General features: G+C 57.9%; 1 protein-coding gene across 9 annotated transcripts in view; it reads right to left on the bottom strand.

The window, feature by feature from the left end:
- Window positions 1-13,269, bottom strand: part of AHDC1 (AT-hook DNA binding motif containing 1) — a 69,592-nt gene that overhangs the window by 7,769 nt on the left and 48,554 nt on the right. For 8 of the 9 annotated variants that reach the window (XM_055389225.2, XM_063701249.1, XM_063701263.1 and 5 more), the window contains 3 exons: window positions 10,803-10,914; window positions 10,621-10,658; window positions 4,990-9,918 (listed from right to left, as the gene is read on the bottom strand). In XM_055389225.2, coding sequence (XP_055245200.1) covers window positions 5,033-9,844 — 4,812 coding nt within the window. In that variant the 5' untranslated portion in view covers window positions 9,845-9,918; window positions 10,621-10,658; window positions 10,803-10,914 and the 3' untranslated portion in view covers window positions 4,990-5,032. Of the gene's footprint in view, window positions 1-4,989; window positions 9,919-10,620; window positions 10,659-10,802; window positions 11,020-13,269 lie in introns of all 9 variants that reach the window. The other variant, XM_031013602.3, reaches the window with a different exon arrangement.

Genomic DNA, 13,269 nt, shown 5'->3' with positions numbered 1-13,269 from the left:
TGTCCTTGGGTCCTCCAGGGAGGACTCGGCCCAATTGCTAAAGCAAAGAACTAGGTGCTATCACAAAGCCTCCCCCAAGGCCCCAAATCCACACTAGAATACAAGCTCCTTCCTAGGAGGGGCACAGGCGAGGGAGGGCCGGCTCTGTGGTCCTGCATGAAGGTACAAGAGGCGAGGGTTGGAGGTGTGTGACTCACACAGGCTGGTCAGAGGCCCCAGAGTTCAGCCTCTGTGGGGTATTTACCTACCCATCACCAGCCACTGACTACGTGCTCACTGTGTACCAGGGACCTGGCCAAGGGCTTCACGTGTAATCTCATTTAATTCTCACAAGAGATGCAGAGAGGTGACGTGACTCATCAGGTGACATGACTCACCAGGTCACCTAGCTGGTAAGGGATGGAACTGGGTTGTGCATAGAGGCCTATCTGTGTCCACAGGCAGGCTCCCAGCCACCACCCTCCAGTTCCGTGGCCCTGCTCTGGGACGTGGGAAGATAAGAAAGAAGGAGGGTGAGTCGGTATGGTCGTGGAGAGATTACATTTTCAGGAAATGAGGGCTCAGAACAAGGCCTGGCCTAAACATGGCTGCAGGAGTGGCAAGAGATAGGATCAGAGGGAGGATGGCCTCAGAGAGTGTGGGGAAGAACTTGTGCCCAGAAGAGTCAGGGCAGGACTGGCTGGGCCCTGACGTAAGGCCTCTCACTCAGAGTCACAGGCAAGATCAAGTGACCTCTCGAGGTTTCAAGACACGAAGAGACAAAGCCCAGAGCAGCTGCGGCCTGGTCCAGGCCCGGGCATGCCTGCTGACCCCGGCTGGATAGTGGCCTTGGAAACTGCTTCCTGCTTCAGTCAGGCCCTAGCCGGCGTAACCTTGGAGGACCTGTGACATTTCTCTTGGCCTCAGGTCAGGCCTGAGAGGGAGTAGGGAGGGGAGAGGCACTCGAGAATCCTGAACACCTTGGAGGGCCCTTCATACCCTCCCACCCCTGTCCCCAGGGTCTGATAGGGTCGATCTTTAGCCCACAGGGCCCAACGTGGAGCCAGTCTGTCTGGCTCTACTTTCCATCTAGAGGCCCAGAGAAGATGTCTGCACAGGGCCAAGGCCCCCTCCTTGCTTGACCCGTTCTGTTCCCCGTCCCATCAGCCACAGCTCTCAGATCAGTCAGGCTCCACATTCCCCATTCTGTCTCCTCTGAGCTTTTATCTTCTAATCCACATTGGGATGTGACCTGCCTTTGCCCACAGCTCCCTCTGCCCAGAATGCCCTTCCCCCGGTCTCCATGTGTGCAAACCTTGCTTATTCTTGAAGGTTGAGCTCCAGTGCAGCTTCTTCCACAGAACCTCAAAATCCATTTAAGATGTCAGACCCAGCAAGAGTTGTGGGGACTGGGCCGGGTGCGGTGGCTCACACCTGTAATCCCAGCACTTTGGGAGGCTGAGGCAGGTGATTCACAAGGTCAGGAGTTCGAGAACAGCCTGATCAATGTGGTGAAACCCCATCTCTACTAAAAATACAAAAAAATTAGCTGGGCACAGTGGTGCGCCCCTGTAATCCCAGCTACAGGAGGCTGAGGCAGGAGAATCGCTTGAACCCAGGAGGCAGAGGCTGCAGTGAGCCGAGATCGTGCCACTGCACTCCAGCCTCGGCGACACAGTGAGACTCCATCTCAAAAAGAAAAAAAAAAAAAAGTGTAGGGATTGTCCAATCCAACCTATCCTTTTGCAGATGGGGAATCAGGCGTGGGGAGATGAGAGGCAGCCATATGGCAGAGCACCCAGGCTCAGGAGGGACAGTACTGGGTTCTAATCCTGGCTCCACTATCTGCTAATGGATCCCCTGGGCAAGGTTCAGAGCTGCACCCATTTCCTCAACTCTAATGTGGGATAGGGCGGGAGGCAGGGGGTTGTGGTGGGGAGACACACCCCACCTCATAGTCTGCTGTGAAGGGTCAGTGAGGCAGCGTTACATAAAGGGCCCAGCACAAATGTCCCTTTTCTCATCAAGGGGACAGAGGGCTGACTTCTGACCACAACACCCAGCTGTCCAGCAAATCTTTGTTTCTCACTGCCTCTGGGCACCTGCCACTCTCTGCCAGGTGTTTTCAGGTTCTTTGTGTACTTGTTTTAGTTTCCTGGGGTGGAGGCTGAACTGGAGGACAGGGGTCATGCCTGCTTTGTCTCCCCAGTACCCAGCACTGGATGGACACACAGGGGCTCAAGTTGGGAAACTAAGCTCAACTGCTGCTTCTCCAGTGCCTGGCGTCAAAACTGCTCACTGCTATTGGTGAATGAGCATGTCCTTGTCCTCTCTGCTTAAGCCCTCTGTTGAGAGTGGAAACTCCCTCTATGAACTTTTTCCTTGCCACTCTCCTTCTCTGTATCTCCAACTCTTTCTCATTCCCGTGGTGATTTTGATCATCCCCTGGCACTGGGGGGTTGCCCTAGAGCCTGTGGGTCATCTTAGATAGAGGGGGCAGCCGTCCCACCACCTTGGCCTGGGCCATCATCACTGCATGTGTGGACTACTGCAGCTGGTCTCCCTGCTTCAACACTAGCCCTGCTCCACGGTGGCCTGGGGAATTCCAGCAGGGAACTCTTCAGTGGATCCCCATGTGTCTGGGAATGAAATTCAGACTCCTTCTAATGCCCCGCATGATCTGGCCTCGCTTGCCTCATCCCCTCACTTAGCTTTACTGCCTTCCCATAGGCAGTTTCTTAAAGCTGAGCCCCTTCCTGCCTCCAGGCTTTCCACACTGCTGTTCCCTCTGCCCAGAATGTTCTTCTCCCTCCCCGCCAGCTGTTCAGCCCCATCATTCCTCAGGCCTCAGCTTCAAGGTCCGGTCAGCATGCTGTGTGTGCCCACAAGCTTCTAGCTTTTTTCTCTTGTACAGTGCTTCCCATAGCTGGAATCATCACATGCTTAATGCCACTGTTTGCTGTCTTTCCCTCTAAATGGGAAGCCCCCTGAGGACCAGTACCTCATTTGTGGTGTTCACTGTGGTGCCCCCAATGCCTGGCTTCTAGTGGGTTCTGGACAGATGTCTCTAGAACAATGGAATGCATTGGTTTGAGGACAGCGCAGTTAACTCCCAGCCCTGAGTGGGGAGCAGGGCCAGAATGTGGGGCTGGATGGCATCCCAGTTCCTCCTGCGTTCAGGCCTCACTGGGTGGTTCCATTATGTATTTCACTGAGCTGTGACCTGCCCAAACACCCAGCCCCCACACCCGTCCATTTTCCCACCCAGAGCCTGGGAGGAACGGTTTTTGGATTATTTCACATTTCTGGATTATCCATGAGACATCTCCACGCCAGTGAGAAGGATCAAGAGTTTGACATTTTAAACCCTAAGCAGCTTCTCCCTGGCCTGCTTCAGATCTGAGGCTCTGCTGCTTGCAATGAGATACATGGGGAATGGAAGGCCATTTTAATCTTGGCCTGGCTTCATTAGGAAGGAAAAGATGCTGCCAAAAAAAAAAAAAAAAAAAGTTTGCTTCATTGTCTCTGCCATGCAGAGCTGCGAGAGCCTAAGGGATTATCAAAGTAAATTTCCTTGAAAAGATGGGGAAACTGAGGCCCAGAGAGGGGCAAAAGCTTGGTCAAGGGCATGTGGGAAGTTGGTGGCCAATCTGGGAATGGTCCTCCCGGAGGCCTTCTGACTCCTGCATGCTGCCCTTTGTCACCTTCAGGCACCAGGGGAGCTGGGGTCTGGCAGAGAGGGGGCAACAAGTTTCCACTGACATGACTTCAGGACCCTGAGTCACCCTGGCCTTGAATGGCCTCCCAGAGCACGGATGGGACTTTCCAGGAGCCCAGCTACTCCTCTAGGAAGAGAAACTCCCAGGAAGCTTCAGTGGCAGCAGAGGTGAAGGGTGAGGGACGCAGGCATGCCCCCAGTCTGCCCCATCACCAACCACCACATCTGGGCCAATTTTGTGACAGATCTGTTGTCCAAAAGTGGGGCCAGTGGCGGCTGTATTTCTGGAGCAGGCTGTTCTTCAAGAAGATGGCTCCTTCAACCTTGTTCCCTTTGATCATTTTGGGGGCATTTTCTGTCTTTTATTTTCCTTTTTTAAAACACCAAATCTTGAGAATACTAAAATTGACTCCAACTAATGAGGTCACAGTACCTGATAAAAACAGTATCAAAACATTTAACACTCTTTAACTGAACTCTCAGAAAAGTCTTTGGCTTCAGGAAAGGGACTGGCTTTTCTAGGGTCAAAATATCTTTGCCTGAAGATAGCCTCACTGGCTGCAGGTTTGCAGGGACAGTGGGACCCCAGCACCCCTTCTCCACTTCTGGGTCCCTACCCCACATGCTCCTGGCCACACCTAGCCTATCTCAGACCAAAGATGTTGGAAAATAGCCTTTGGGGGTACCTTGGGAGGCCAAGAGAGGACATTTTGGGCCATCCTGTGAAGCCCTTGCAGAGTGTGTGACCACGCCATACTGGCCACTCTTGGCCTGGCCCTCACCAGGCTGCCTCTTAGAATCAGTGAAGCTCCCAGGGAAATGGGGGTGCCAGCAGGGCTGGTCCTCTGGATAGGCCCTGGGTAGACGACCGTCCAACCTGCTTCTCCCTTCACCTGTCTCACACAGGGCGATACAAATGCCCACCCTTATCAGCGTATTTCCTGGGAAATACTCACTTCCTGCCCAAGACATAGCATGAACAAATAATTGAAAGCTTAATAAGCCAAACTACAGGGTCCCATCCAGTGTGTAGTCCTCTGGCCATTTCAATTCACAAGACCCCCCTGAACATTCAAGCCCCCTGCTGAGTTCCCAGCCCAAGCACCCCATCTCCTCCTGAGACTGTCCACAACAGCGAATCCTGAATCCCTACACCCTGCTCTCAGTCCCCAGCCTTGCCCTTAAATCCTGCATTTGCTTCCTGCACTCCATACCTCTGTCCTTGCCTAAGCTCTGATGTCCTCTTCCCACCCCCAGGCCTCTGCCCACTGCGCCCACATCCCCAGACTCACCCAGGAACAAAACCTCGCGGTCCAGTCGGCACTTCAGTTGGCACTACAGGGATGTGACGGTGAATGTGTCCTCGGGGTGAGGTTCCGCCATGGGCCCCAGGAAGCCGCTCTTGGGGCCCCCACCCAGGCCAGGATGCGCCTGGGGCATAAAGCCTGGGTACCTGTAGGCGGTGTCCTGCAGGGGCAGCAGCGAGTCCCTCGGCACGGGGGACAGGGTCAAGTCACTAAGAAGTGGACAACCATAGCCAGCAGCGGCTGCAGCAGGGCCACGGGGTGGGCCAGGGGGCCGGGCCATTTCCAGTGGCTCCTTGTCGGCCTTGGGCGTGGCTGGTGGGCTAGCCAGGTGAGGGGCACTGAGGCACGCGGCCTCCGTCCTGCCCAGGAAGTCAGCCAGCAGCCCTGTACCCACCTTGCCTTCATAGGGCGGGCTGCGGGCAGCTGAGCCTGGAGGGTACCAATACGCTGTGCCCTTGCAGCTGGGGGAATCGTAGTGGGGCTGGCCCAGCGGCAGGTCCCGGCAGCTCAGGTGGGCCTGGGCTGCAGCTGCATGGCCCAGGCTGGCCCCCTGGAGTCCATGCTTGAGGGGCTCGCAGGCAGCCAGCTTTGTGGGCGGTGGCCGCAGCTCTTCCTTGAAGCCCAGTGTAGGCGAGCAGGTGGGCGAGTATGCCTTCTGCAGGCCGGCGTCAAACACCGTGGGTGGGTGGGCCAGCGGTGGGAAATGCTTGCCATCAAGCTCGGGAGCACCCAGGCTGGGCGAGTCGCAGTGGAAGCCTTGGCCAAAGGTGCCATCGGAAGGCGTGGACGGGTTCATGGAGTAGGGTCCTATGAAGTCACAGGGGTCTCGCTCTCCCACGCTAAAGGCCCTCGACTGTGAGGGCAGTGGTGACATGCTGCTGTCCCCGCTATAGTAGTCCAGGCCGAGGTCAGGACTGTCCTGGAACAGTGGGTTGACTGGCTGTGGCTTGGGGATGAACTTGGCTTTGGCCGCTGCGCCACCCCGCTCCTTCTTGGCTGAGCAGGCCCCACCGCCCCGTCCACCTCGCGGCTGCCGGGGCCCGGTGCTCCGTTTGGATGGGTAGCCTGAGGCAGCGGCAGAGGCGGATGTCGGGAAGCCCAGATGTGAGGCCTCGAACAGGTCCACCTTCTTCCGCCGTCCACGGCCCGGCTTGGAGCTACTCTGAAAGAGGACACTCTGGTTCCAGTTGTAGCCGGGGGCAGATGATGCCTCGTTCCAGTCCATCATCAGTTTCTCCAGGCTGGACAGGCTCGACTGGCCCTCACTACTTGAGGCCTCGCTGTTGGCACGCCGAAACCCCCCGCCACCGACCGGCTGATTGAACTGGGTGCTGTCGGAGGATGACTCAGAGAAGGTCTCCGACACAGCCGTCTGCTGCTTCACCTTCTGCGGTGTGTAGTTGGAGATGTCCAGGATCACGTTGGGCTCGCTGACGTGGCAGTCAAAACTCGGATTGTAGAGCTGACTAAAGGCCTCTGAGGCCCAGTCCAGGCCTCCATAGCCCTGCCGGAAAGGCCACTGAGAAGCCCCCGCAAACTGCCGACAGTTCTCGGGCGAGGGCTGGAAGGAGGAGGAGGAGGAGGAGGCGGCAGAGGCTGCAGAGGTGGCAGAGGCTGTGGTGCCCTTGGGCACCATGTAGCCACCGGGCGAGACTGTGCTGGCCCGGCTGTCACAGCGCAGGGGCGTGGGGGCTGAACCAGAGAAGGGGGCCCCCTCAGAGCTGCTGAAGAAGGAGGCCTTGCTTGGTGGCAGGCAGGGGCCCCCGGTAGGCGGTGGGGCATAGCCAGCGCTGTGGGCGCTGCTGGGTGAGGCAGGGAGGCTGTTGCCGCTGCCATAGGCGAAGCTGCAGTCCTTGCTGTTAGCACAGTCCTGGCCTGTAAAGGGCTTAGTTGGGGCGAATACGCTTTGTCCAGCCCCATAGCCGCCATACTGGGGCAGGTAGGTGTTGGCAGGCGGGTGGGTGGTAGGTGAGCGGGCCACGGCTGAGGGCGGGGGAGCCAGCTTGGGGAAGGTCTCGGCTGCCCGGCAGTCTGAAGTGGCTGGAGTTAGCCCATAGCTTGCTGCCCGTCCTGGTGGGAAGGTCTGGCGCGCGGACAGGACAGGCTGAAAGGAGGGGTCCACCCCAGCCCCGCCGCTACCCACTGCCACTGGGCTGGCCTTGGCTCCCCGGCTAGGGAAGGTGGCCAGGCCCCGCTGGGCAGGCAGGGCGCTGGTGGGTGGCCCTGCATAGGTGCCCGATGCCTTCCGGGACTCTGGGCGAGAGGCTGAGAGGGCAAAGTCCAAGAGATCGGAGGAGTCATCCGAATCGAGCAGCGAGCGAAAGTAGCCGGTGAAGAGGTTTTGGCGCTCCTGGCTGAGCTCGGTCTGGCCTGAGGGTGCGCCCGTGCTGTAGTAGCTGCCACGGCCTGAGGCTCCACTCTCCAGCCCAGTGGAGGCAAAGGCCCGGGCCTCGGTCCCCTGAAACCCACAGTTTCGGCCAGCTTGCCCACCTGGGTGCCCATGGTGAGGGGCCCAGCCACCACCCTTATCCCCGGCCCACTCAGCACCTGCCTCCCCAAAGCCTGGGCCACTGGGCACCTGCTCTGGGAACAGAGTCCCATTCTTCCGGGACCGTCTCTTGCGCTTTGGCTTCCCAGTCACAGCGTCTACCTCCCCCCGGCCCCGTTTGCGTGGGTGCCCCAACTCAGTAAGGCCAGGGCCCCCGACCCCAGCGGCTGCTACGGCCACCACCTTCTTTTTCTTGCCAATGCCCTCAAAGAAGTCACTGAAGGAGCATCGGGCTGACTTGGCCGCGTGGCCCCCACCCCGGCCACCAAAACCGCCTGCTTTGCCCCCACGCCGCCGGAAGCCCTGCACACGATGCAGGAAGTGGGAGATGCTCTGGGTGTCGGGGGCCTGGTGCACCGACTCCGGCTCACTGGGTGTCCAGCAGCGGGGCGGTGAGCACCGTCCAGCGCACTGGCTCTGGCGGTTCAGGAAGGCCAGCTTGGCCAGGACGTCTGAGTACTCGGCCTTGCTGTCGTTGGCGTCTGCTGCATAGGATGGCTGGGGAGATGCCAGCTTCTGCTTCCGCCGCCGTCGTTTTTTTACCTCTGGCATGGCCATGGTGGCCGCTGCCACAGTGGCTGCCTCAGCCGCCACCACAGCTGGCTCCTTGGGCTTGCCGGGACCCAGCAGCAGGTTCTTAGGAGGGCGGCCGCGCTTACGTTTGAGAATAATGGGCATCTCACCGGGTGGGAAGACCACTACCACGTTCCGCCCGTTGTTCTTCATCTTCAGCAGCGGGGTGGGCTCAGCCGACACGCGCAGGCCCAGCTCCTTGCCCTCCACGCTCAGGCTGCTGCTCAAGGAAGACACTTTGTATGTGGTCTTGTTCCGCCGCCCCAGCGATACGGGGATCTTGGCCATCTTCACCACCATGCGCCGCACGCCCCGGCACTTGCCTTTGCGGGTAGAGGCCACTGGGGTCTGGGAAGATTCCGGCTTCAGCTCTGGGACTGAGACCGGGCCTGGGCCTGGCAGGGCAGGGGGTGGAGGAGGCGGTGGCGGTGGGGGTTCGGCCAGGGCGGCCACCAGCCCTGTGGGCATAGGCAGGGGCAGTAGGCGGCCCTCGGGTCCGGCGTCTGCCTTGCGTCCCCGTCCGGCTTTCCGCCGGCGACACAGGATCTTTGGCCTATCAGTGCGCCGCAAGGCGTACTTGGGGTGACCCTCAGGCCCGGGGGGGCCGTGCGGTGAGCACAAGTCCAGGCGCAAGGGCTCGGCCAGTGGGCAGTGCCCCAGGGGCTGCTGGGGCTCCAGACGGCGACCTGGGACGTCAAGCAGCTTGGGCAGGGGGTCAAGTGCCTGGGGGTCAAGCAGCTGCGACTCCAAGGAGTCAGGCAGGGTGTCCAGGGCCTGGAGAGCCAGGCCTGGCAGCCCCAGAGGATCAGCAAGAGGTTGCAGGGGTGGCAGCTCCAGAGCTTCCCCGAGCGGCTCTAGTGCCTGCGGGTCCAGGAAGCGGGGCTGGGGGTCCAGGAGCTGAGGCTCCGGCTCGGGCGATGGTGGCTCGAGGGCCTGGGCCTCTAGCAGCTGGGCCTCTGGGCAAGTGAGGGAGGCCAGCTCACTAAGGATGTCGGCGTCAGCAAGTTCTGAGTAATCAGTGCTGTCTGGCTCAGGCTCTGGGGGCAGACCCGTGGCCGCAGCCGTGGCTCCGGGACTATGACCTTGGCCAGGCTGGGGACTGTCCCTAGGCTCAGGCTCAGGCTCGTAGAGGGGATGGCTGGGCCGCTCCGACTTGGCGTGTGGGGTGGCCCGCTCCTCAGGGCTACGGATGCTGTTGGCCAAACTGGGTGAGGAGAAGAAGCTGTACTGTAGGTCGCCGGGTGGCGGTGCAGGCGGGCGGCTCAGTCGGAGCCCACCACAGTCCAGGTGTACACCACTGTGCTGCAGGTCCTGGGAGAGGCGTGTCAGGTCCTTCATGATGTCAATCAGCTGCACCACTGGTCGCAGGTTCACCCGCCCGTTGTCCCAGCAGCGTCGGGAGCTGCTGCCGTCTCCGGCCGGTGTGGGGCAGCGGGCCTGTGAGACAGGACGGGCTGCCCGTGGGGGCAGCGGGTCGTCCCCCTTGGCAAGGACTGGTGGGCGCCGGGTGCTGGGGTCCCGGCGTGGGGGTGGGCGTGGGTTCTCGGAGAAGGCGTGGGTGGAGAAGGCCTTGTCAGGTGGGCTGGCAGGGGGCCGGGTGGGAAGCAGGGGCCGGGGGGTGGGGGGGCCGCCGGGGTAGTACTTGGGTTCCCGGAGGTAGTCAGGAGAGCTGCACACGGCACTGGAAGTCACCACCAGGCCCTGGGGCTTCACACGCATCCTGACCTTGTCCTCCGCAGGCCGCCGGGCGGGGCCGGGGCTGACATGAGGGTGCGAGAAGCCGGGACCAGGACCTGCCAGGCAGGAAGAGCAGGAGGTCCCTTACTGAACACCTACATCCTCATCAGCTTCCCATATCCTTGATGAGCTCCTGGACCCCTCCCTCCTGAGGTCTCATCTCCTTACCAAGCTCCCCTCCCCCACCCCAAGCCCAATCCCCTTGCTGACTCCCAGCCTTTCTCAAACCACCATGTGTATAGTGAGCCCCTCATGGGCCCAGTTTCACTTTTTTTTTTTGTTTTTTGGAAGAGAGTCTCACTCTGTCGCCCAGGCTAGAGTGAAGCAGCGTGATCTCAGCTCACTGCAACCTCCGCCTCCTAGTGCAAGCGATTCTCAGGTGTCAGCCTCCCAAGCACCTGGGATTACAGGCATGCGCCACCACACCTGGCTAATTTTTGTATTTTAGTAGAGACGGGGTTTCACCAAGTTGGCCAGGCTGGTCTGGAGCTCCTGACCTCAGATGATCCACTCGCCTCAGCCTCCCAAAATACTGGGATTACAGGCGTGAGCCACCATGCCCGGCCCAGTTTCACTTATTGACAGCTCATCCCCTTTGGGAATCTGGCTATGCACTCAGGAAGAACAGGACCCCTGCCTTTGAGAGGGAAGCACATCAGTAGGGTGATCAAACTTAAGAAGGCCAGGAAGTTCTAACAAGGGCACGGCCTCCCTCCTTCTTACCCCGAAAGGGCTCCAGGAGAACCCCCACCACTCACCCTCGGCTCTGCCGCCTGGGCTGTCACACTGGAGATCTCTGTGGGCAACAAGACGGGCAATAGATCTGAATTCCCCAAATGGTCTGGTGGCCACAGCTCAACCCCTGCCCACCAGCCCGGCCTCCTCCAGGTACCACCCCCGGCTCCCTCAGCGCTCTGTCCAGCGCAGACACCCGGCTGACCTGGAAGAGAGAGGGCCCCCGTGCCTGGGGGCTCTGCCAGTCGCTGGCTGTCAGCTGGGGGTGCTGTGGAGCAACTTCGGCCTGAGCCCAGGCCTCGGGGCGTGGACAGCGCCTGGAAAGGACCATCGCAGCTCAGGTTTAGTGAGCACCTACTGCGCGCCAGGTACTGGGCTGGAAGCTGTCCAGGCATCGTTTCATTTAATTCTTCATACCAATCCTGTGAGGTAGGGGCTATTAATAACCCCATTTTGCAGATGAAGAAATGGAGGCTCAGAGATAAAAGTAACATCATTCATTCAGACACTCATTAGTTATAAAGTACCTACTTTGGACAAGGACTGGACAGACAGACACTGATCAGATCATTATAAATGACTTAATTACTAGTGGGATAAGAGCTGCAAAGAAAAAGTGAAGATGCCTGAGGTCAGAGCAATCACACCGGGAGTCAACAATAAAAGCCCATAGTTTGGGGACATTTTCTGTTGCCAAACACTGGGCCAAGCACTTTATATAGATTATCTCATCAAATTCCCCAGACAAACATGAGATCAATATGATTATCCTCCCCAGTCTTACAGAAACTACTCCCTGGAAGATGGTAAACACCATAAAAGCAAGGATATCTGTCCTATTCACCACTATATGTATTTCCCAACACTCAGAACAACACATGGCCTACAGCAGCGTTTAAAAAAAAACAGCTGTTTGGCCAGGCGCAGGGGCTCACACCTGTAATCCCAGCACTTTGGGAGGCTGAGGCAGGAGGATCGCTTGAGTCCAGGAGTTCGAGACCAGCCTGGGTAACATAGCGTGACCTCGTCCTTACAAAAATTTAAAAATTAGCTGGGCATGGTGGTGCACACCTGTAGTCCCAGCTACTCAAGAGGCTGAGGTGGGAGGATCACTTGAGCCCAGGAGGTTGAGGCTGGCTGCTCTGAGCTATGATCGTGCCATTGTTCTCCAGCCTGGGCAGCAGAGTGAGATCCTTTCTCCAAAACATTAAATTAAAAAAGTTTGTTGAATGAATGAACGCACACACAAATGAGGTACGCAAAGCAATCAACCCTGCCTTTTCCCTTGAGGCTCTTTCTTCTTCTCCAGACCCAAGAAGGATGCTGAGGGAGGGACCTAAGAATGTGAAAAGGGGCATTCTCTGATCCTTCTTCCACCTTCATCGGAAAAACTCTGCTGCTCCATCCTACCTCTGGCCTTGTCCTGGCCCCTGCTACATCCTCTCAGAGCCCTATGTATTTCACCTTCATAGTATTCATCGCAACTATAATCAATTACTTGTGTGACTGGCTGTTTAGTGTGTCCCCCACAAGAGTGTGGGCTCTTCAGGAGCAGGGATCACATCTGTCTTGTTTATCGCTGTATCACCTGACCCTGGGGCCTGGGCTATGAATGCTACATAAATATTTACCGACTGACTCCCTGAGCTGGTCAGGGCAAAGCTGGGATTTAGATCCAGGCATGTCTGACTCCCAAAGAAGCCTGAGGACTCAGGGCCATGGCTGATCCCAGGAGCTGGGATCTCAGGGAGCAGGGAGCTGAATGGACCCCAACACTGTGAGGGTCTTAAAGACTGACCTTGTTCACTGCCTAATGTTTGGCTCTGACCTAGTACTGGATCCCTGGGACCTATGTGCCACAGACCCATGTAGATTCTCCCCACCTACCCATGCTGTCACCCCACAGGAAGACTGCAGAGCTGACTCGGGGACAGGATAAAGTAGAAAGAGACACTTCTCTACTCGCCTTTGGGGGACGGCGATTTGCAATCTACAAAGCACCTACACATCTGTGACCCACTGAATCCTCACAGCAGCCTGGGAGGCATGATTTATCATCCCCATGTTACAGGGGAAACTGGCTCAGAGTGGATGTGTAACTTGTCTGAAGTCACATAGCTGCTAAGTGGCAGGATTTCTAATTCTGCCTTAAGTCCAAAGCCTCCTTCCACTCCCAGCTCCTGTAACAGTCCTTCAGCCACTTCTGAAAATGCTCCTTCTAGCGCTGTGGTCTAATTTAAGGCTGGGAGGAACCTTAAAATTATCTAACCCATTGGCTTCCAAAGCCTGGGCCTGGGGGAGCTGTGTAACATTCCAGATACCCAGGCCCTAGTCCAGGGGAATGTGACTCATAGATGTGAAGGGACATCTGGGAATCTGTATTTTTAACCAGCTACCCCAGTGGGGACACTTTCTAGTGCCATCTCATGCCCCTCCCATTTTACAGATGAGGAAACTGAGACTTGAAGAGGGAAAGAGACTTTGTCCGAGGTCACAAAATGGCACAGGAAGGGGCCCTTTGGTTGCCCACCCAGGTGGAACATCCCTCTATCCACTGTTCCTTCTCTCTCTGCAGGTTCCAGGACTCAGCTGCTCCTCATTGTCCCACCTACTGGTCCCACCTACTTTGCTCTCTCCCAGGCTTGGCTGTGGACCTGGCCCCTCCCAGGTCA

The sequence above is a fragment of the Gorilla gorilla genome, chromosome 1 (genome assembly GCF_029281585.2).
Source record: "Gorilla gorilla gorilla isolate KB3781 chromosome 1, NHGRI_mGorGor1-v2.1_pri, whole genome shotgun sequence".
Taxonomy (NCBI): Eukaryota; Metazoa; Chordata; class Mammalia; order Primates; family Hominidae; genus Gorilla; species Gorilla gorilla.
This window is presented reverse-complemented; position numbering and strand designations above follow the sequence as displayed.